Source organism: Barbus barbus (assembly GCF_936440315.1).
Source record: "Barbus barbus genome assembly, chromosome: 9".
In the NCBI taxonomy this organism is placed as follows: domain Eukaryota; kingdom Metazoa; phylum Chordata; class Actinopteri; order Cypriniformes; family Cyprinidae; genus Barbus; species Barbus barbus.
In genome coordinates, this window is record NC_136737.1 from 2,080,106 (window position 1) to 2,104,310 (window position 24,205).

General features: G+C 39.8%; 1 protein-coding gene and 1 long non-coding RNA gene across 3 annotated transcripts in view; both read right to left on the reverse strand.

Annotated features, from left to right (window-relative positions):
* Nucleotides 1-24,205, reverse strand: part of LOC306874479 (NACHT, LRR and PYD domains-containing protein 3-like) — a 181,004-nt gene that overhangs the window by 63,149 nt on the left and 93,650 nt on the right. For both annotated transcript variants that reach the window (XM_079424566.1, XM_079424565.1), the window contains 3 exons: nucleotides 19,825-19,998; nucleotides 19,306-19,479; nucleotides 18,965-19,126 (listed from right to left, as the gene is read on the reverse strand). In XM_079424566.1, the coding sequence (XP_079280692.1) occupies nucleotides 18,965-19,126; nucleotides 19,306-19,479; nucleotides 19,825-19,998 (510 nt within the window). The remainder of the gene's footprint in view (nucleotides 1-18,964; nucleotides 19,127-19,305; nucleotides 19,480-19,824; nucleotides 19,999-24,205) is intronic.
* On the reverse strand, nucleotides 9,975-12,732 carry LOC306874502. Its single transcript, XR_013784631.1, has 3 exons — nucleotides 12,289-12,732; nucleotides 11,253-11,775; nucleotides 9,975-11,083 (listed from the first exon to the last, which is right to left on the reverse strand). It is a non-coding gene; the product is annotated as an uncharacterized lncRNA (long non-coding RNA).

Sequence of the window (24,205 nt, forward strand, 5' to 3'; positions counted from 1 at the left end):
AATCACTGCCTTAGAGCAAATATGTTTCTGCAAATTTAAAACAAACATCATTGTGATAATGCAGTGACCAATGTGAATCTTTTTACACACAATCTATTTTCACACTTGTTAACAGATATTGTCAAGGACTGAGGTTACGTCAGGTGGATATGATCCAGGACGGCATAGCCGGAAGCTCAGCAACACTGAGCAAAATGACAAAGAAGCTATCTTGGCCATTAAGGGAGATCGAAGACGACCAATTTTGCGGCTTGTTGAACAGCGCTCAAGAAATCATCTGATTCCAGTAATATCAAAACATGTTCTCCAGGGATCAACCATTTTGAGGTATTATATGTAGGTATTATAACCTACATTTCACTGCTGGTTATACCCTGTATAATTGTGTATGTGACAAATAAAAACTCTTGAATCTTGAATCTTGAGTGACGAATGGAGACCCTACAAGAGAGCTCTGACCACACTTGGCTACACTCACTACACTGTGAATCATAGCAAGTGGTTTGTTGACCCAGTTCATGGAGGCCACACCCAGAATATAGAACGAGCATGGTCAACATATAAAAACCAGGTCTGGAGGTTGAGAGGCAATTGGACAGAAAAGCTGTTGAAGGAACACTTGACATACATTGAGTGGACATACTGGCTTGGACACAACCACCATGATGGTCCTCTAGGACGTTTGTTAAAAGATATTAGAAGACAATTCAGAGTTTAATATTTTGGAGTATGCTCACAAATAAATTGCTAATACCTGTGTGAGTGAGGAACTACAGCCCATTTCATGAAGTATGACGTCTTGTCGCAATTTTGCGACTTTGGCGCTTAGAGGGTTAACAACGGACCATTATTCTAAAGTGTTACCGTTCATTCTTGTAATTTGTGATTGTTACAGGCACATAGAACATGCTCTGTGTTGATTTTATGTAATTGCATGCTGACACAGAAACAAACATGCAATTAGGGTCCGTGAAGTTCTTACGGGTAATAGTCTTTTCTGGTTGGAACTGTCATTTTCTCGTGAGAGGCGTGAGTCATTTGTTGAATAAAACACTTGATACTGTGGACGCATAGATAGTACGCCAGTAGGAGAAACAACAGAATAATTGCTATTTCCTTGACCCACAGCCAGGGTTTACCTAACAATTTTCCGAACCATGAAGAATTATCTTCAGTCATCTTGTGTAATTTTTCTGAAAGATCAAGAATGTCTTGTTGGATTTTGTTCAAGTTCTCTGTTGGATCCATTAACCCGGTGCAGCACTCAGGGCCGATAATGGTGCAGGCTCCCCCTTGTTTTGCAAGAATGTAATCCAAGGCCACTTTGTTCTGTAAGATCATTATTTTTTTTTCAGCGAGAGTGTTTGTGATGTTACCCAGGGCCAAAGCCGTATCATTGGCCAATTTCTGTACAGAATTCGATAAGCTTCTGACTTGATCCAGGGTCTGCATGACACCATAAAATGGTATTAATGCTCCAAGAGTTCTTGACCACCATGTTTGTGCACAAGTGAGTCCTAGGATGCAGCCATCGTCTTTGTCCGTGGTAGAAGCTGAATTTTGTAGATGTGGAGAGCTTGGGGTGGAGTGTGTATTTTCTCTGATAGCCGGTGTTACGTCTATGACTTAATGCATTATATGTTGGTTTTGTTGTTGTTGTTGCTGTTGTTTCGTTCCTTATTAGGATTGGTCCTGGACATAATGGGAGTCTGCTGGTGGTTGGACCGGAGAAGAGGCCAGGACTATAAATTCCCTGGCATACCACTGGAGGGGTCTCTCTGCCTCTTTGATTGATTGCTCAAGATTGTTGTGATACTGTGCTAGTTGGTGACTATGTGGTTGCGACAGATTGTGTTGTCTGTTCCAGCCGAGTGCCTTTATTGACTTGTGTGAGCCTTATCGTAGGACATTGATGTCTTGTTGAACCATGTTTGTAAATTTGTCACTGTGTTGTGGAGCAGTAGGGGGTGAGTGCCTTGTTTCTTTTGTAGGCCATTACTTTTTCTCCTGTTTATTGGGCAGATAAGGAGATAGGGAATTTGATTGTATGTTTTGTTTCTTTTATTTTGATCTGTAGGGAAGGTAGTTCTTTTGTGGGGAAGTTAGTTTCTGTTTGTTTATTATTTTTGGCATTAGCTCACCCCTGAAGATTTCGCTTCTGATTGTTTTCGTATGTTTTGAATATATTGTTTGTGTATCTTAGCCGAGAACGGCGGATACTATTGCAACAGACACATCATATTCAGTAGAAAATCCGTCCAGTCTCCCCAGCTGTAAATGTCATTGGCTGTCTTGTGTTGCTTATAATAAATTGGCACGTTGATATCATATAAGCAGTCTTTCAGAATGCTGTCAGTTACATGTAGATGCATAATATTAGTGAGTACTGTTTTATGGGGTGTCACTTTGGGAAAAATTAGACTACACCACTGAACACAATGCACACTCACCTAAAGGATTATTAGGAACACCATACTAATACGTGTTTGACCCCCTTTCGCCTTCAGAACTGCCTTAATTCTATGTGGCATTGATTCAACAAGGTGCTGAAAGCATTCTTTAGAAATGTTGGCCCATATTGATAGGATAGCATCTTGCAGTTGATGGAGATTTGTGGGATGCACATCCAGGGCACGAAGCTCCCGTTCCACCACATCCCAAAGATGCTCTATTGGTTTGAGATCTGGTGACTGTGGGGGCCATTTTAGTAGTGAACTCATTGTCATGTTCAAGAAACCAATCTGAAATGATTCGAGCTTTGTGACATGGTGCATTATCCTGCTGGACCGCCATCTACTGTCTCACTTTGACTTACTATATCTTAATTAAATTTATTAAATTCGTCCTTCCAGTCCACTTTGTTATTCTATAATAAATATTTTATATGATTACAGCAGTGTTTTCCCTTCTGGCATTCATATATTCAATAATCTGTTATGTTTGTATTCATTGATTATGTTTATCAAAGAATGCTTTTCTCCACAAAGTTATAACAGCTGATCTGTTCCTGATCCATAAAGCCATTAGAGAAACTAGACCCGCAGGATTCCCGAAAAAATGTCAGCCTCTAATATGGACCTCTAAAATAAGTTATGCTCCAGGGCATAATAAGCAACCCAGTCAACACGTGAGATCATGTGATGATCACTGTAGATGCAAAGTGTTACGGGGCTGACGAGACGTGAGACATGCGGATCCATATGCAAGGCTTTATTAAAAAACATGGTCAGAAACAGGCAGGGTCAGACATCGGCAAACAGGTATGGCAAGGGCAAGACAAAGCAATCCGTAGAGCAAGCGTGGGTCAGCGATCAGCAAACAGTATCCAAAGGGGCAAGGCAGAGAGATAATCCAGAAGAGAGAGCAATAATCCAAACAGGGAGCGAACAGAGTCCAAACGGCAAGGCGAAGGGTTAATCCAGGAAGCACGGGCAGGGTCAGACACAGCAAGATAAACAAGGCAAGACAAGACTAAGAATATGGCTCTGTAGAGTAGCTATCGCTTGGGGAGTGATAAATGCTAAACAATTACAGAAACAAACCAGAAACACGGAATGGCACGGTAAAGCAGCTAGCGCTAGGTGAGCGCTAAACGCAGATCAATACTCGGCCCTGAGCAAGAGCAAGTCCCAGGCTTATATGGTATGTGGTGGTGATTGAAATGATAATCAGGTGTGTGTGATGTGTGAATGGTGACAGCTGTGATCTGTGCAATGGATTGTGGGAACTGTAGTCCAGTGTGCTGTGTAGTGTAAGAGTCAATGTGGTGAGTGAGTGACATCTGGTGGCGAGTTGACGGAAGAGCATGACCAGGATTCGTGACATAGCCCCCCCCCAAGGAGCGGCTTCCAGACGCTCCTATATAGTGCAGGAGGGCGGTGGAGCGGAGGCGGAACAGGGGGAGGGACGGAGGGCCAGGTCCGTGAGGAAGTGGGAAGACCAGGGACTGAGGCAGAACCGGCAGAGCAGGACACCCCGGCGGAACCGGAGACCAGGACAGAGCAAGAGTCCACCAGGGCGGAGCAGACGGACCAGGAGCCCACCAGGGCGGAGTAGATGACCACCAGACCGGAGTAGAAGACCACCACGGCGGAGCAGACGACCACCAGACCCGAGCAGAAGACCACCACGGCGGGGCAGACGACCACCAGACCCGAGCAGAAAACCCTCGCCAGGAAGCAGACTGGGCAGGAAACCATGGCAGAGTCTGAGATCTGGGGGAAACAGAGACAGACAACACAGGGAGAGCAGAGACAGACAATACAGGGAGAGCATTCATAATCACAGAGGGCGTGGCAGGGCAGGACGAGGATTCATAGGCGGCGTTTTTAGCCGTGACAGGACAGGGCGAGAGCTCACAGATGGCCTCTTTAGCCGTGACAGGACAGGGCGTGAGCTCACAGACGGCCTCTTTAGCCGTGACAGGACAGGGCGAAGGTTCACAGACGGCCTCTTTAGCCGTGACAGGACAGGGCGAGAGCTCACAGACGGCCTCTTTAGCCGTGACAGGACAGGGCGAGAGCTCACAGACGGCCTCTTGAGCCGTGACAGAACAGGGCGTGAGCTCACAGACGGCCTCTTTGGCCGTGACAGGACAGACAGTGAGTTCAGGGGCGGCCTTCATGACCGTGACAGGGCAGACAGTGAGTTCAGGAACGGCCTCCATGGGCGTGACAGGGCAGACAGTGAGTTCAGAAACGGTCTCCATGGCCGTGACAGGGCAGACAGTGAGTTCAGGAACGGCCTCCATGGCCGTGACAGGGCAGACAGTGAGTTCAGGAACGGCCTCCATGGCCGTGACGGTGCAGACAGTGAGTTCAAGAACGGCCTCCGTGGCCGTGACAGGGCAGACCGTAAGTTCAGGAACGGCCTCCATGGCCATGACAGGGCAGACCATGAGGTCAGGAACGGCCTCTGTGGCCGTGACAAGGCAGACCGTGAGTTCAGGAACAGCCTCCGTGGCCGTGACAGGGTAGACAGTGACGTCAGGAACGGCCTCCATGGCCGTGACAGGGCAGACCATGAGGTCAGGAACGGCCTCCGTGGCCGTGACAAGGCAGACAGTGAGTACAGGAACGGCCTCCGTGGCCGTGACAGGGCAAAAAGCGAGTTCAGGGACAGCCTCCACTTCGGGAGGTTCTGCAGCGGAAGCCGCCACCTCTGGAGGCACTGGAGCAGACTCGTGGACAGGAGAGGCCTCGGGAGCACAGTGTGCAGCCCACACACTCAAAATGGCAACCGCCATAACGGGAAGTACTGAGGTCAGGGGAACGGTCTCTGTAACAGACAGGGTTGAGGCCCTGGGAATGCCAGCTACTCGCACTGACATCAGTGGTGGGTCCATCACACTGGATATCAGACAGGGAACTTGAAGGACTGACCTTAAATCCTTGGGTGTGACAGACTCTGGCTGGAGCACTGTGACGTGGTGTGACTCTGGCTTGACAGCGGAGACGTGAGCAGACTCTGGCTTGACAGCGACGACGTGAGCAGACTCTGGCTTGACAGCGACGACGTGAGCAGACTCTGGCTTGACAGCGACGACGTGAGCAGACTCTGGCTTGACAGCGACGACGTGAGCAGACTCTGGCTTGACAGCGACGACGTGAGCAGACTCTGGCTTGACAGCGACGACGTGAGCAGACTCTGGCTTGACAGCGACGACGTGAGCAGACTCTGGCTTGACAGCGACGACGTGAGCAGACTCTGGCTTGACAGCGACGACGTGAGCAGACTCTGGCTTGACAGCGACGACGTGAGCAGACTCTGGCTTGACAGCGACGACGTGAGCAGACTCTGGCTTGACAGCGACGACGTGAGCAGACTCTGGCTTGACAGCGACGACGTGAGCAGACTCTGGCTTGACAGCGACGACGTGAGCAGACTCTGGCTTGACAGCGACGACGTGAGCAGACTCTGGCTTGACAGCGACGACGTGAGCAGACTCTGGCTTGACAGCGGAGACGTGAGCAGACTCTGGCTTGACAGCGGAGACGTGAGCAGACTCTGGCTTGACAGCGGAGACGTGAGCAGACTCTGGCTTGACAGCGGAGACGTGAGCAGACTCTGGCTTGACAGCGGAGACGTGAAGGGGTGCTGTTGCTGCCGCCATTTTGTGAGTGAGTGCGGTGTCGCGTTCCTCCGAAACACCCACAGTGAATGAAGAGCCCACACACAGCAAAGCATAGTCCATAAATTGAGCGAGTGATGCACGGGGACCCTCACGGATTAACTGTTGTTTGAGTGGCTGATTAATGCCCTCGCAAAAAAAATCTATTAGAGCATAGTCCGGCAGGTCAGAAACATAGGCGAGGTCTAAGTACTCCTGTACATAAACCTCGAGCGGTCGCGAGCCCTGCTTGAGGGTTAATAGCATCCATGCAGACTCCATACCTGGCCAATGTCCTCTTGAAAAGCCGCTGGATCCTTGTGTGGCCGAGTATTCTGTTACGGGCTGACGAGACGTGAGACATGCGGATCCATATGCAAGGCTTTATTAAAAAACATGGTCAGAAACAGGCAGGGTCAGACATCGGCAAACAGGTATGGCAAGGGCAAGACAAAGCAATCCGTAGAGCAAGCGTGGGTCAGCGATCAGCAAACAGTATCCAAAGGGGCAAGGCAGAGAGATAATCCAGAAGAGAGAGCAATAATCCAAACGGGGAGCGAACAGAGTCCAAACGGCAAGGCGAAGGGTTAATCCAGGAAGCACGGGCAGGGTCAGACACAGCAAGATAAACAAGGCAAGACAAGACTAAGAATATGGCTCTGTAGAGTAGCTATCGCTTGGGGAGTGATAAATGCTAAACAATTACAGAAACAAACCAGAAACACGGAATGGCACGGTAAAGCAGCTAGCGCTAGGTGAGCGCTAAACGCAGATCAATACTCGGCCCTGAGCAAGAGCAAGTCCCAGGCTTATATGGTATGTGGTGGTGATTGAAATGATAATCAGGTGTGTGTGATGTGTGAATGGTGACAGCTGTGATCTGTGCAATGGATTGTGGGAACTGTAGTCCAGTGTGCTGTGTAGTGTAAGAGTCAATGTGGTGAGTGAGTGACATCTGGTGGCGAGTTGACGGAAGAGCATGACCAGGATTCGTGACACAAAGTCCTGGACTCACTTAAGTGGTAATACAGCGGCAGAGTAGAATTGGGTTCTACTCTGCCCTACTCTGCCCTACTCTGCCCCATATGGCCCACAAAAAGCTCTTATGTCTCTACATCTCAGTTAATAAACAATGTAGAATTTCATATAGAAAATTATAATATAAAAGACAAACATTTCACTGAAATTAGATTAGTCAATATGTTATTGTAACTTGATCTTAATAAATGTGATGCAACAGCACGTTACACAGTTGCACAGCATGTTGTTTAGCCAGTTAGGCTAACCAGTAGGGATGGCTGACGTGAAACTGACGTTTCAACATGGTGTCGAGATCCCGAAGCGCAGATGTTTCGAAACACTGCTCCGAAGCGTGATTCGAAACACCCATGTCACGTGACTATGGTGATTCGAAGCTCCGGCACGTGCCACAAGTGTTTCGAGATGTGTCATACCTGCTGATTTGAGGAGCACTCATCCTGCCCTTTTGGGGGGTGCAGAGGATGGTAACATTGCTCCTGCACCTAGGCCGCCTATTGGCATCGCTGGGCCATCTAAGCAAGGTATGCATTGCATGAAATCTAAGTCAGATCACAAAGTATTGAGACACTGTTTAGAAAATCCATATTTTTAAAAAGACTTAGGCCTATGTCAACCTAAGCCCTACAACTTAACATCCCAATCACAATTAACAATCGTGTTAAAAATAGTTTCACTGAGAATATTTAAAAATAGCACCTCACAAACTTAGCCAATGTATTCAATATAGTTATTTATTCATACATATATGTATATGTATGGATCTATGTGTGTGTGTGTGTATATACACACATATTTGTTCAGGAAGGTTTCAAACTAATGAACCAATAGATTAGTCTGTTTAGCTGTGGACTATTTCAATCTAAATAATTTAAATGTATTTGACTGAAAATAACTTTTACTCTTCTCTTTTATAAGGCAGACAAAAGGAATTGGATGAGGCTCTTGTAGACATTGTGGCTTGATGTATTTTATTGTCTATTTGTCATTACCAAAGTAACACTTATTCACAAAGTGTTCATTCAGATGTCAGACCGATGTTTCAAAACTTTACAAGAAGAGAACAATAAAAACACACATTTTAATTGTTTATTATAATTTTGTAAAAGTGATTGCTTCACCCAGAATTCGAACCCACGGAGACAACATTGCAATCGAGCACACTAACCACTCCCCCACATCACCTGTTGGCTTCACTGACACGACATACATTACAATTCGTCAATTGTTTCTTTGTCGACGCTCAAATAACTATATTAGGAATACACTTAATAACAGTGTTTATCCTCCAGCTCTCTTGTTCTTCTGTATATGGAGATGTGAATTGGCGTAAAGCTTGGCGAACAGTAGACAAATTCTATATTAACAACAAAGTAAATGTATGTATTTTATTACTTTGACTATTTCCCCTGTGAATGTTATATGTTTAATAATAAAAAATAAAAGTAAAAAAAATCTCACATTTCAAAATGCGAGGAGGTTAAGTTTCTCATTCAAAAACGGTGATAATTCTTTTTCAGTGAAATGTTTTTCATGTCCCATCCATCTAGAAAGCGTAAATCAACCCTGTAGAATCTGAACCACGTCTGGGGAACCAATATCTATGGGGTATATCAATGTGGTCACCACAAAAACAAAAGTAGGGTCAAATCAGAAGAATTGTTCTGAACTAATGTTTTTTTTCTTGGCTTCAATAGTAACTTGTTGCCATTACAGTAAAACTAATTCAATTCAAGTTTATTTGTATAGCGCTTTTCACAATGCAAATCATTTCAAAGCAGCTTTAGAGAAAATTAAAGTTTCTGCATTTTATATTTAGTAATAGCTGATCAGTGGTGACTATCTCAAGTTGATGTCCATATGGTAGAAATGTACAGTAAAAAATCAAGCAGTTAGTTAATGTCATGTAATCAAACAGACGGTGAACACCATTAACAGCAATGATTATATGTTGCGATCAAACTTATAGGGAAAAAAAAAAGAGTAAATTTTTTGGGTAACTAATACTTTTAGAGTATATTTTAAAATGGGTACTTTTATATTTTTAGAGAAAAAACGGTACTTTTACTTCGTTACTGTGGGCGACTCTCCTCTCGTTACTGTATCTTAATGCAATACAAGTTAAAAATGCTTCAGTTTATTCCAAACGCGCCGTCTACTTTTCTCTGGGCAATGAACGATGCCCGTTCGAGAATGATTCATTCTTTTGAGTCGATTCAGTTTAAAGGCTTGATCAAACCAGTTGGCAAACCAGTGAATCGGTTCGCGAATCAGTTTGAATGATTCGTTCAGTTCCCTGCCGCACGCGCTGAGTGTCTGAAGCGGTTCTCACTCAGAGTTGTAACAGAAAGTTTAAGAGCATAAAGAGCGTTGAAGACATGGCTTTGGATCTACAGTCAATTGAAAGCAAATCTGCAAAGGCTATGGTTTGCTAGCTATTAAGATCTTTATTAGATGAACACCGCGTGTGTCGGTTCCACAGGTATAGATTCAATTACAGTAGATGATACCACTATGACGTTACCAGTTTGTTGTTCGTACCTTACATATTAAATACTATTTGTTTAGATTTTGCAGAATAGATGGAAGAAGATCCATCAATGTGCATTTGTTTCGTTATGTTCAGATGTTCTTTAGCGGTCATGTGAGGAGTTTTCACTCTTCTCCGTGTCAGAGGTTATGTACATATATACATTTATAATACATAATTAAACTTTCAAATATAATTAAATTTAATTCAGTGATGCAAATCAGAATTTTTATCAGCTGTTACTCCAGTTTTCAGAGTCATATGATCCTTCAGAAATCATTCAAATATAGGCCTACTGATTTATTACCAGTACTTTATTACCAACTTTATTTCTCAGTTTATGAATCCATCCACAATTCATACATTTCAACAGCTTGAAGTCCAAAAGTCATTGAAAACAGTTAAAAACATTTAAAAATTAAATAGACAAGTAAAAAGAAGTACACTGATTCAAAATGTATGTTGTGTGGCCCCATCACCAATGAACTGTTTGACAAACACATTTAACCACATCAAACCTTTAACTGAAACATGAATATGGTTTATTTCTGCAAATACATATATATATATATGCTTATATATCAGATTTTTCATTTTAGCAAAATCTAGTTCATGAATATTTTTGTGGCTGATTAAGGCACAAATAAAAAGGTTGAAAACCACAGAGTTAGGGCATACAAAGCATATACAATCTCTATTACAAGGTCAATCATTTTCTTAATTAGCTATGCCTTTAAGCACGGTCCCAATCACCCAAAATTATACTGTCCCATCCACTTAAATTGTGTTTCGGTGGATCGGACATAATAAAAACCTAATTCTGAAAATATAAACATATTAACACCTTTCTTACTGATTTTGTAGAAGTAGTGCATCATATTTATATGATGCACCCAAAGCAGAAGAATAACTAATTGTTTAAAAAACAGAAGATGAAAGATGAAATTAAAAATAAATCAGCCTCTTTTTCAGTTTAGTGAACAAGAACATTTTGAACATAAAATGAAACTCATGATAAAGCATAATAATATAATTTATATCATAAAGCAAAGCTGTATACAAGAATAAAACATTAGATATTGTTCTTTGGGGAGGAACTCCATCTTTGAGTTGATCTGAATCTCACAGAAACTGCTGGTCTTGAAGATGAACTTTATTCACTGTGACATTTAGATGATGTTTCTTATGACAGATTCATATGGAAGAGATGCGGTGTAGCACTTGAAGGCACTGAACCTGACGGTAAACTACTTATTGTGATTGTTTATTTTATGTCTCTGTAGAGAAGACTAATGAGTGAAACTCTTCCTGCATGCAGTGCAGTGATACGGTTTCTCTCCAGTGTGGATCCTCTCATGTGTTTTCAGGTTCCCTGACCGACTGAATCTCTTGTTGCAGTGTGAACACTTGTAAGGTTTCTCTCCAGTGTGGATCCTCTCATGTGTTTTCAGGTCTCCTGACTGACTGAATCTCTTGTCGCAGTGTGAACACTTGTAAGGTTTCTCTCCAGTGTGGATCCTCTCATGTGATTTCAGGGATCCTGGCTGACTGAATCTCTTGTCGCAGTGTGAACACTTGTAAGGTTTCTCTCCAGTGTGAATCCTCTGGTGCCGTTTCAAATCTGCAGCTGTAATAAAAGTCTTCTCACACTCAAAGCACATATATTCTCTCACACCAGTGTGTATCTTCTGATGAAGTTTTAAACTCTGCAGATGAGAAAAACTCTTTCCACAGAAAGAACATGAATGTGGTTTCTCCTTTGAATGAACTTTCAGGTGAATCTTCAGGTATGAAGCCCACAAAAATGTTTTTCCACATTGATCACATTCATGCAGTTTCTCTCTAGTGTGGATGATCATGTGGTCCTTAAGGGTTGATGATCGTGTGAAACTCTTCCCGCACTGATCACATGTGAACGGTTTCTCTCCAGTGTGGATCCTCATGTGAACATTGAGATTCTGTTTGTATGTGAAACTCTGTCCACACTGAGTGCAGGTGAAACTTTTCTTGTCTCTTCTTTTCAGTAAAGAAACTCTTTCAGTCTGTGAGTGAGTTTTTCCTCCAGTTTTGACATGATGTCGTTTCTCCTCCGTTAGATCTGAAATTAAAGTTAAAAAGGTAAAAATGAAAGAAGGCAACAGCTACAACAAATTATGATCATTTTGACACATTTTTACAAAATAAGGTACAATTATCTATATAAAATATACAGTTACATCCAATGTTTCTGTAGTGAGAACTATTCGATGCTTAATCAAATACACAATATATATTATAATAAGATATTAACAAATAAACTTTTCTTAAAAAAAAAATAACAATAAATTACATAATTATTTAGACTAAAACTGGCCCACATTTCTTTACTCAGCACAATTTCCATTTATTTCTTCCTTTTTAAAGCCCTTTCTTTATAATGGCAACATCCAGGAAGTGACATCATTTGAACATTTGAGTTTTAGTTTTATGTTGTATTATTTATTGGCTTAATTTTTCCATTTCATTTTTTACAACTCTTAAGGTATTTGTATAAAAACTAAATCTGATGAACTGCTGATAACTTTAATTGTTCTTCAGTCTCATTGATGAAGGATGAAGAATAAACACCAACCTGTTTGTTCTTCAGTGTGTTTCATTCTGCAGGGTTCTGGATCTCTCATGTTCTCTCTGTCCTTCAATAAACTCTGTCTCTGCAGATTTCACTTCTTCCCGATGCTTTGTTAGACTTCAAAAACAGAACAAATTGCTGCGTCCGAAATCGCATACTTCCCTACTATATAGTATGCGAAAAACAGTGTTCGAGGCGAGGAGTATGTCCGAATCATAGACTGTAAAAAAAGATGAACGACGCGTCTCCGCTTCCTTCCACGATAGAAAAGTGAAGCCAAAACATCTCAGTACGGCCGCTGCCATCTTGAGTAAATGACGTCATCTGGAGCCAGAGTTTGCGCAGTAGAGTCTGAGGCGGAGCCGCGGAACCAAACTCCCGCCCAAACTCCCGCAGACCCAATCAACCATCACCTTATTCTTCTTCTTCTCCTCCTTCTCCTTCTTCTTCTTTCCAGTTTTACGGCGGTTGGCATCCAGCTTTTTGGTGCATTACCGCCCCCCTCTGCTCCGGAGTGTGCATCAAATAATAGGTTGTAATAAAAGTTAGTCTATTCCCTTTCCTTCATTCAGACTGACCAATTCTCTTTCATCCATCAATTCTTCAATTATCTTACCATTTGCATCTGTTTGTACAACACACACACACACAGGGTATGAGCATTAAAATCTGCACACCAGATTACTTTTTGTCTATCCTGACTTGAATACTTAATAAGTTATCAATCATCAACCTTGTACATGGGTTATAGTAGTTAATAACACTTGTCCCCTCCCCTCTTTCCCACACATCCACCGCTATGTATTCCTGATCAACTCCCATTTCTATTAACCTATATGTCAATCCAAGCTTTATAAATGTGGCACACCCACCTCCTCCTCCATCAATCCTATCTTTTGACACTCTTACAGCTTCAGCATAGGATCACGGGCGTAAATTTCATTTAACAGTAGGGGCAGACAATAAATATAAAATTTCTCAGGTTCAGTAATAAGCTTTTTATAACGCTATTTGAGCAAAAGAAACAACATTTATGACACAGTTGTTGTCCGATTTCATTGGTGATTTAAAATATGAAATTTAATCGTAAGCTTAGTGAAGCGTTTTGGAGAATTTGATGGTTCTTAAAGAGACTTTGCCTCAGCTTAGAGCGCTCCGCTCGTGCTGCTTCTCAGAATGTTTGGTCGCTATAGCAACCAGTCGTAGTGGAAAACTGTAGGTCCGAAACAGAGCAGAACCGAACTGAACCGAACCGAGCTGGTACCAGTCAGTGGAAAACCCCCATAAGCTGCAGAGCACTATGCAACAAGCTATTATAAACAAGCTAACGTACCGTTAACTAGATAAGTAATATTTTAATCGCTAATATAGCAGATTCATGGAAAATTACATCGGTAATCAGTATTTTTGCCGCACTAATTTATGAATGAGTCTGCATCAACTACATTAAAGAGAATCTCTTTATTTAAAGTGAATAAAGTACCCTACTTACTGGAGTTCAACATTAACTGAGCCGCAGCCACACACCTGACTCGTGTGTGGAGTAGGTGAGATGAACTGGGAAAGCAGGCAGTGGGCCAAACCAGCTGTGGGGAAGGGGAGGGGGAACTCAACTGTTTCTAAATGCATTTTTTGCGTTTTTTTTTCTACTTACAAAATTTTTTTTATGTTCGTTTGTATGATTGTTTAGATGTTTGGAGTTGAATGCTCTTTATTTTTAAAGGTTTTATAATTTGTCCTTTTCTGGGTACTGAAAAGATCATTGAATTATGTTTTCATTAAAGTCCCTCAGCAAATATCCTTATGCAAATAATCAGTTTCTTTCCACATTTCTATATTTATTCTGTCATTTTTTATTCTTACATTGTTTATATTTTGTGTCTTTTGTGTGGGGTTTTCTCCACAGTTTCTTTTTTTTATATACATATATATATTAATGAAAGATAAGATAAATTTAGGAATTGAAATATGAAAAAATATTAAATATTAAAAATAAAAAAGAGATACAACTTGTGATTGAGCATAAAACATTTTGCATTTAATCTACTAGAAAGTTAATTTATAAGATGCATAGGTAGGTGAATATGAAGAGTTAAATAGTTGTGAATTAGTTTAAAATCATGAACTCAGTAACTGATTTATCTTTTAAAGATCTGCTCCTCCTTCAGTGAAGCTCCTCCCACAACAATCACATCTTCAGTGAAGCTCCTCCCACAACAATCACATCTTCACTGAAGCTCCTCCCACAACAATCACACCTTCAGTGAAGCTCCTCCCACAACAATCACACCTTCAGTGAAACTCCTCCCACAACAATCACACCTTCAGTTAAGCTCCTCCCACAACAATCACATCTTCACTGAAGCTCCTCCCACAACAATCACACCTTCAGTGAAGCTCCTCCCACAACAATCATACCTTCAGTGAAGCTCCTCCTTTTTTTTTTACTGATTTAATACCAATCACACAAAGAGTGAAGCTATATACTGTTTTGACAGATAGTGGAAGTGCGTCATCCAGCAGGTTTTGGTATTTTTCTAACCTTTTTAAACCATTTGAGGTCAAATTAGCTTGTTGTGTAAACCCATGATAATTTCAGGAAACAACAATACAGGCCTCTATACACCTCAGTCACACGTGTTTCAATTACAGTTTGAAAAGAGTTACTTTGCTCTGATTCACCAAGATACCACAGTCTGTAATTAAAGTGAAATTAATGAGATCTTCCCCAAGATGTCATTATGAACATTTCTCATCAACACCAAATCAGCTCACAGCAGTAAATAACACACCAGTATATATTGATATCTAATCCAACACTATGCAATATTTCACTCATGCAGGGCCAGTTCACTTTAAAATGTGAAATACGGAACAAACTTGTTCCTTTTCATCATAACTTCCTCTGATAAAGGAAACTGTGACAGAGTTTGAATCCTGTTGACAGAAGATTCAAGATAAATATCACAGTTCAGTCGTGAGTGGTTTCAGACATTTTCAGCATCACTATTGTGAGCTTTTCAGTAAACCGATGTTTACATGAATAATGAGCTCATTCTTCTTGTGCAGCTAAAACTGTTCGTTCAATTTTTGTAGCTAATTGTTATTTTTCTACCTCTGCAGGATTTTCTGAAGAAAACCACAGCGAAAACTTTATCATTTCTATTAATTTAGTAGCGTCTGTGCTAAAGTTGTATCTGTAAAAATATTTCTAAGACATGGCATGGATCAAATCTAATGAGCAATGCTTTCTCTTGCTATCTATGTGTTTTCCGTGGTTACTTTGGTTTTCTTCTTCTTCATGGGTTTTCTGGAGGGTTTGGAGCTGAAGTTACTGTCACCTGCTGCACTGGAGCGAGGATATTACACCTAATACATTTAAACACTGCATTATTAAACACTTATCTATTATGTTTATTGCTAATGTCACACATGCAGAGATTTGTATTTATTTCTTACTTTCAGTTCATATTAGAGTGTAGTATTAGTACTTGTTCCATATATTTATATAGTCCAACTGGTTTTTGATTCCATCATTACTTTGTCCAGCTGAGCGTTGTCCCACATTAAAGACAGTCTTCTGTATTAAAAAAATAAATAAATCAAAGAGAAAATAATAAACACAATGCACAAATTCAGAAATAAATTTAAAGCAAATATCAGACTATAATGAAGTGCTGTAGAGAGATTTATGATGAAGTTGGTCTCAGCTGACAGCCATGAAATGAGTTTTAATGGTAGTTTACAGGTGATCTGAAGACATCAGCACAACAGCAACTATATATGAAATAAATACTTTCATAATTCCCCCAAACAACAGTAATCATGGAAGTATTACTTGCAGTAGTTCATTTGTTGACCATTTGATGCTTTCATGTTGATTCATTAATAAAGCTAAATGGCCATTGTTTGTATTTAATTTAAATCCCAATGACATGCTACACACTCTGCATGTGCGCTAGATACTCAACTGTCTAGTGCAGTGTATCTAAAATACAAACTATATACATAAAATAAAAGAAAGTTCAAAAATAAAGAAAATAAAAGTGCAGCTGTGTCATCATAACTTGCATGAAATAAAAAAAATAGAGAAAATAAAAGTGCAGCTGTCAAATTTTTTACTAATTTCAAAAATAGAAAAGATATAAAAGTGCCACTTTGCAATCTGTAAAAAGAAAAGAAGAGAAATCAATTCAGCAGGTTATCCCTTCATTACTGGCTGCAATTGTTTTTTTCAAGGCGACTGTTATTTTATAACATTCCCGCTTAATGTTTCCATGGCGACGCGTCATTTGTCACGTGACACACCGCAGCCACAATAACACTGTATGATCAGATCGCCTTAATTTCCTTTTTTATTTCAAAATATTCACAAACTTGCTTACCATGTCATCAACTATCTTATATTCCGATTCTCAAAAATGTGTAAGTGAGTGTGTTTGGTCGTTTAAAAACCTTTATAAATAATCTTGATCTATAACGTGAGATGGGCGCCACCATGTTTCTTTGCGACACAGTTCAGAGAGTCCTGTCTGTCATCAGTTTCTCCCGAAGTACATGCAAGAAAGTGTCCGGTGAACTCCGAGAAGAATAGAGTAAACTTTATAGTTACTTCCACTATGTTTGTCTGATGTGAATAACACACGTCGTCAAATTATATTTGAATAGATTGTTATTGCTGCTTCCACAGACATCAGTGTGTATTTTACAAACTCCAAATGTATTGTTTTACAAGTGCTTATGTGTATTTAAATGTCTGAAACTGGTCTTTAGGTCGTGTCCAGCACAAAATCTTCTGACGCTTCTTTCCGAGCAGTCTACGATATTCATCTGCTTCAGTGTGCAGGAAATTTCAGCGTGTGTCATACCGGTTTTTAACAACTCCATGATTTATGTGGAGTGTGGCTCCAGCGCTGCCATAGTGTCGCTAACTTTTTTTCTTTTTTTTAAGCTTTATTAACAATTATAGCGTAATACAATAACAGAAAACTGCCAGGGGGTACACAAGCCCGCCTATTTGCTCACAGAAAAATTTCCGGTGACGCACAACCCAGCAATTAAATATTAAAAACAGATTCTGTTGTGTGGACCCTTTTCAATTTTGTATTTTTGATCCAAAACGAAATTTTAAAATATGAAATACAAGACAATTTTCATTTTTCGTTTTTGATTTAAAATCAAATAACAAAAAAAACAATCAAATTTTAATTTTTTGATTTTCATTTATCAATTGAAAATGGAAAGGACGAATGATACACGGATTCTTGATGATAATTTGATCAGCTCTTTTTACAAATATTTGAAAGTATATATTTGTTCCCATATCAGAGGTAAATTAATCTCTTTAACCCTTTAGGCGCCAGGGTTTTTTGGAAAAAATGCTGGATTTTGACATCAAGATTTCAAAAGCTTGTGGCTTGAAATGGCTTAAAGATAGAGATCTACTGTAAATTAGAAAAATGTTGGGCATGACCGTAAGTTTATGTGGGGTGTAAATATACTCATCTAATTTGCATATTATGACGTCATCAGGGGCGGCCCTCTTGAATTTCATAATATTTAGGAAATAGTAGATATTGAATTGATGTTTGATTTTTTTGTTTGTTTTTTTTGTCTTTTTCTCCTCATTCCAAATGATCAGAAAAGAGGAAACCAACAATAAAACAGGAGAAAGTACTAAATAATTACTATATTACTATACTATATAGTAGTAAAACGCATGTGAACAGTAGCCTACTTTTTGATCAGTTCATCAGTAATAGCCTATTCAGGAAATAATAGATATTGAATGGATGTTTGAACTTATTTGCATGTTGTTGTTGTTTTTTGTCTTTTTATCCTCATTCCAAATGAGCAGGAAAAGAGGAAATCAACAGTAAAACAGGAGAAAGTAGTAAATTATTACAATATTACTGTGCCATAGTAAAATACATGTGCCTATTTTTTGATCAGTTGACCAGCTATCTGCCCAATCAGGTATCTAGGTGATAGTTTATAGTTCTTGAGAGTATGGTACCTCTCATTGTATGGCACAGCGCACAGACCTAACTTACCCCAAACTGACTGCACCTGTACTGTCTGCCGGCAGCCCTTAGAGCGCGCGCGATCAGAACAAACAGCGCAATCTGGCCGATTATCAGAGAGCAACAGCTCTCCTATGGACACTAAGACCACGTCCACCCCTGCCACCCCCATCCCCGTTGGGCAAAGTGTTGAAATGATCACTTGTTTGTGCTTTGTGAACGATCCCGCCTTGCGCGCGGCACCATGGCACCATTGGAGAAGCGCGATCATTAGACGGCCGATCGTCATTTCCAAAAGGCAACTATTCCCCTTCAGAGTCAGAATCGGCGAATGACATTTGCAACACATCCTCACAGTACAACTTTTTATTAGCCGTTTGGCGATTTTCTCTCACAAATCTCACAATTTACTCACACGCTATGAACTGAATTGCTTCCGCATCAATGACACGATAGCTCACTTACTCTGCTATTTCCTCAAACAATTTTGGTCTAGAATCGAAGTACTACATGTCTGCCATCTAGTGGAAGGGAATACAAATGAGCCATTACACCAGATTAGGAACTACAGCCCATTTCATAAAGTATGACTTCTTGTCGCAATTTTGCGACTTTGGCGCTTAGAGGGTTAATATCACAAAGTGAAGTTTACTCACCTCAGTTTACAGTTTGAGTCTCGTAGCACATCAATGAGCTTCTGCTTTGAGTCTCCAATCTTATTATAACTCAGAACAAGCTCTTTTAGAAACTGCAGTGCTTTTGTGTTTCTCAAAGACTGAGTTAAAGAAGAAACATCTGTAATGTCACAGTATTGAAGACTAGAAAGAGACAAACAGAGGAAGAGAGATCATCTTACAAACAAATCATTAATGTGAAGAATTTTACACAAATATAAAGTGAACTCAGACTCATCATGAGATATTGAGTATAAAGTGTTTGGGTTTAAACTGTTGAAGTGATTTTCATCATTTTATTCTTGTATGTGAATGTTACTGACCTCAATGTCTCCAGTTTACAGTGTGAATCCTTCAGTACGTCACATAAGTGATTCACTCCTGTGTTTTTTATTTGATTCCCGCTCAGGTCCAGTTCTCTCAGGTGTGATGGGTTTGATTTCAGAGCTGAAGTCAGGATGAGACACTGTTTCTCTGTAATACTGCATCTATACAGACTGAAGACAGAAAGAGAAAAGACAATGAATCAGATCCATGTAAAGTTTGTGAGAATAAAATTATTTATTTTATTTAGAGTATAATGATACTTGATAATGATTAATATCAGTATAATGATTTAATTTTTATGTTTATTTGTTTAGTTATACTTCCAACCCCAACACCCAGTCACACACACACACACACACACACAAACCATGTTGGCTGTCATGTATGTTTTGTTGACCCTGGTTACTCTGTATTTGATTTGTCTCCTGTAAATAGCATGTTTGTTTGCATAATAATAATAATAATAATAAAAAAATAAATAAAAAAAAGAGTATAAATAGCATGTAAATACTAACTGTAGTTTCTGCAGCTTGAATTGTGGGTTCATCAGTAGATCACCGAGGTTTTTCACTCCAGAGTCTCCGAGTTTATTCCCGCTCAGGTTCAGTTCTCTCAGGTGTGATGGGTTTGATTTCAGAGCTGAAGCCACAGCAGAACATCCTTCATCTGTCATTTCACAGCATCCTAACCTACATTTGGCAGAAAGAGTGAGAGCAGAAAATAAAACAGAAGAAAATAAATCACATAATCGTCACGAGCAAGTAAACAGACGGAGGAAGAGAGATCATGTTTATTTCATCAGATCACAAAATACTGAGGTGAAAAACTTTGTACAAATATAATGTGAACTCGTCATTGATCAAATATAATGTGAACTCGTCATTGATCAAATATACTGTGAACTCGTCATTGATCAAATATAATGTGAACCCATCATTGATCAAATATACTGTGAACTCGTCATTGATCAAATATAATGTGAACCCATCATTGATCAAATATAATGTGAACTCATCATTGATCAAATATACTGTGAACTCGTCATTGATCAATTATAATGTGAACTCGTCATTGATCAAATATAATGTGAACTCGTCATTGATCAAATAAAATGTGAACTCATCATTGATCAAATATAATGTGAACTCATCATTGATCAAATATACTGTGAACTCGTCATTGATCAAATATAATGTGAACCCATCATTGATCAAATATAATGTGAACTCATCATTGATCAAATATACTGTGAACTCGTCATTGATCAAATATAATGTGAACTCGTCATTGATCAATTATAATGTGAACTCGTCATTGATCAAATATAATGTGAACTCATCATTGATCAAATATAATGTGAACTCGTCATTGATCAAATATAATGTGAACTCGTCATTGATCAATTATAATGTGAACTCGTCATTGATCAAATATAATGTGAACTCGTCATTGATCAAATAAAATGTGAACTCATCATTGATCAATTATAATGTGAACTCGTCATTGATCAATTATAATGTGAACTCGTCATTGATCAAATATAATGTGATCACTTGTTTGTGCTTTGTGAACGATCGCGCCTTGCGCAGCGGCAACATTGCGCGGAAAAGATGTACCGGGAGAAGCGCGATCATTAGACGGCCGATCGTCATTTCCAAAAGGCAAATATTCCCCTTCAGAATCGGCGAATAACATTTGCAACACATCCTCACAGTACAACTTATTATTAGCCATTTGGCGATTTTCTCTCAGAAATCTCACAATTTACTCAGACGCTATGAACTGAATTGCTTCCGCATCAATGACACGATAGCTCACTTACTCTGCTATTTCCTCGAACAATTTTGGTCTAGAATCGAAGTACTACATGTCTGCCATCTAGTGGAAGGGAATACAAATGAGCCATTACACCAGATTAGGAACTACAGCCCATTTCATGAAGTATGACGTCTTGTCGCAATTTTGCGACTTTGGCGCTTAGAGGGTTAATATGCAAAACTGTTCGCCAATCATAGCAGTGGGCAATCTGTGGCAAATTATCTAGGTCCATGTTAACAGATGGATCTGAATTCTAACCAAACACTAGGGATTGTCACAAAACTTACCTCAGTATCTCTAATTTGCAATTTATATTCTTCAGTCCAGTGCAGAGCATCTTCACTCCTGAATCCTGCAGATTATTATTGTTTATGTTCAGTTCTTTCAGGTTGGTATCTGATCCAAGAACTGCAGCCAGAGCTCGACAGCTTTTGTCTGTTAAGTAACAATCATTTAGCCTACAAGAGAAATAAGAGAAAGTGTTGCATATTATCTTGATGAGTGTCTTGAAGTGGAAAATCTGGAGTTTAATCATTTATGCATTGAGGTTATGCAAGAGTATATCTCCTTTATACCAGAAGTTTAAGAAGCTGAACTGCATATTTGAGTAAAAATAACTGGAACAATGTGTTTTATAATAACATGATGTGCATCTTCTGCAGCTAACTAAACAGCTTGTTTTGCTGAAAAGATACATTTCAACATAAAACAATCTAATAAAAAAACATTGCACTGCACTTTAATTCCAAAGGACTGCAATTTGTAAACATAACATCGTAGATCATCCAGGTAACCACATACAGTATTAAGAACCAAGGGTTCCCAAACTTTTGAATGGGGTTATTTTAATAATTTCAGCACTTTTTTGTCTTGTGGACTATATGTAAACATCTTTTATTGAAAATATCTTACTCAGGACAGTACTAAATAAAAAATAACATGCATTTTGTATGATCTCTCTTATTTAGTTAAAATTATTCACATTTTCACAGATTCTGCAAGGATTTCCCAAACTTTCGCATGCAACTGTATGTACTTATAATTGGTATATGATTAACAATCACTACAGGTAAGGGGTGCTCAAACCTGCTATGTATCAATATAGATAAATGCAATTTTAAGATGACAACAAAACATGACAATATATGAAATAACTTACAGAGCTCTTTTAGAGGTTTTGATGACTGCCGATAATCTAATGAGACACTCGTCTGATTTCTTGAATTTCTGAAGCTCAAACTCCTCCAGCTCCTCCTCTGATGTCAACAACACAAAGGCCAAAGCAGACCACTGGGCAGGTGAAAGATCAGCAGATGAAAGACTTCCTTTGCTAAGGTGGGTCTGAATCTCTTTCACCAGAGTTTGGTCGTTCAGTTCATTCAGACAGTAGAACAGATTGATGGATCTCTCTGGAGACAGATTAGCTTCAAATTTCTGCTTGAAGTACTGGACTATTTCCTTTTTGCTCTGGTCATTTCTATTTTGCTGAGTCAACAGACCCTGTAAGAGTCGCTGATTGGACTGGAGTGACAAACCAAGGAGGAATCGAAGAAAAAGATCCAGGTGTCCATTATCACTCTCTAGTGCCTTGTCCACTGCAGTCTTGAGCAAATCAATCATGCTTTTGTTTTCCTGTTCTGTAGAGTCTTGATCAAACACATATTTCTTGTTGATGTCTAGAAACAGATGTGCATAAATGGCTGCAATATACTCTTGAATGCTTAAGTGAACGAAGCAGTACATGGTACCCAGAACGATCCCTGTTTCCTCCTTAAAGATCTGGGTACACATGCCTGAGTACACTGATGCCTTATAGACGTCAATACCACAGGCTTCCAGATCTGTGTCATAGAAGATCACATTGTTTCTCTCCAGCTGATGAAATGCCAGTTTCCCCAGTGAAAAGATGGCATCTTTATCCCAGGAAACATCTGTTGTATATTCTCCATCATACTTTCGTCTGCTCTGCTGGATCTAAAATCTGAGGAAGTGTGTGTACATTTGTGTCAGAGTCTTAGGAGTGTCTTCAGTATTTGACTCCTGCAGTGTTTTGGAGGCATCATCAGCCTGATTATTTTTCACATTATTTCTTTTCTCCTCTAAAATGTTCTGAGCTTTTATATTAATCCAGTATCTCATCTTTAACTTGATCCTTCTCAATTCAAGAGGCATTTCTCCCATTTCTACTTGTACTGCTGTAATTTGAGATGATCTTATTGCTCCTCAACATATTCTAAGTGCTTGTGATTGAATCGCCTCAACCTTTAAAAGTTGTGATTTAGATGCAGAACTATACACCATCCTACCATAATCAATAACTGCTCTTATCAGTGCACAGTATATTCTTTTAAGAGACTGTCGACATGCTCCCCATTCAACTCCTGCCAAACACCTCATTAAAGTTATTGCTTTTTTGCATTTCTCAACCATTCTCTGGATATATTTAGAATCCATCCACATTCCCAGATATCTAATAACTGACACCTGCTCTAATTGTTTTCCATACAATTTAATCTGTATAATTGGATTGATTTTTCTCTTTGTAAAACATATCACCTGAGTTTTAGATACAGAGAAACAGAAACCCCATTCTCTAGCCCAATTCTCTACTATTTTAACAGCAGTCTGCATACACTTCTCCACATGCCCCACATTGCGTCCCCTTTTCCACAGCGCTCCGTCATCTGCATACAAGGACCTTCCTATACCCATGTCTATCTGTGTGAATAAATCATTAATCATTAACTTGAACAGAATAGGACTACTGAGGTGTCCCATCCTCTACTGGATAAATCTGAGAAAAAGCAGAACCCACTGTAACTTGTATAGTTCTTTTAAACGAGAAACTCTTGATCCAATTGTACATTCTTCCTTTAATATCCATTCTTTCTAATTTTGATAGAAGTCCCTCTTTCCACTTCATGTCATATGCTTTTTCAACATCGAAAAATACTCCTACTAACACTTCCTTGTTAACTTGTGCCTTTCTTATTTCAGCTTCCAAGCAGAGCACAGAGTCCATCGTGTTTCGCCCTTTCTGGAAACCACTTTGGTATGAAGATAAAAGGTTTTTCTTCT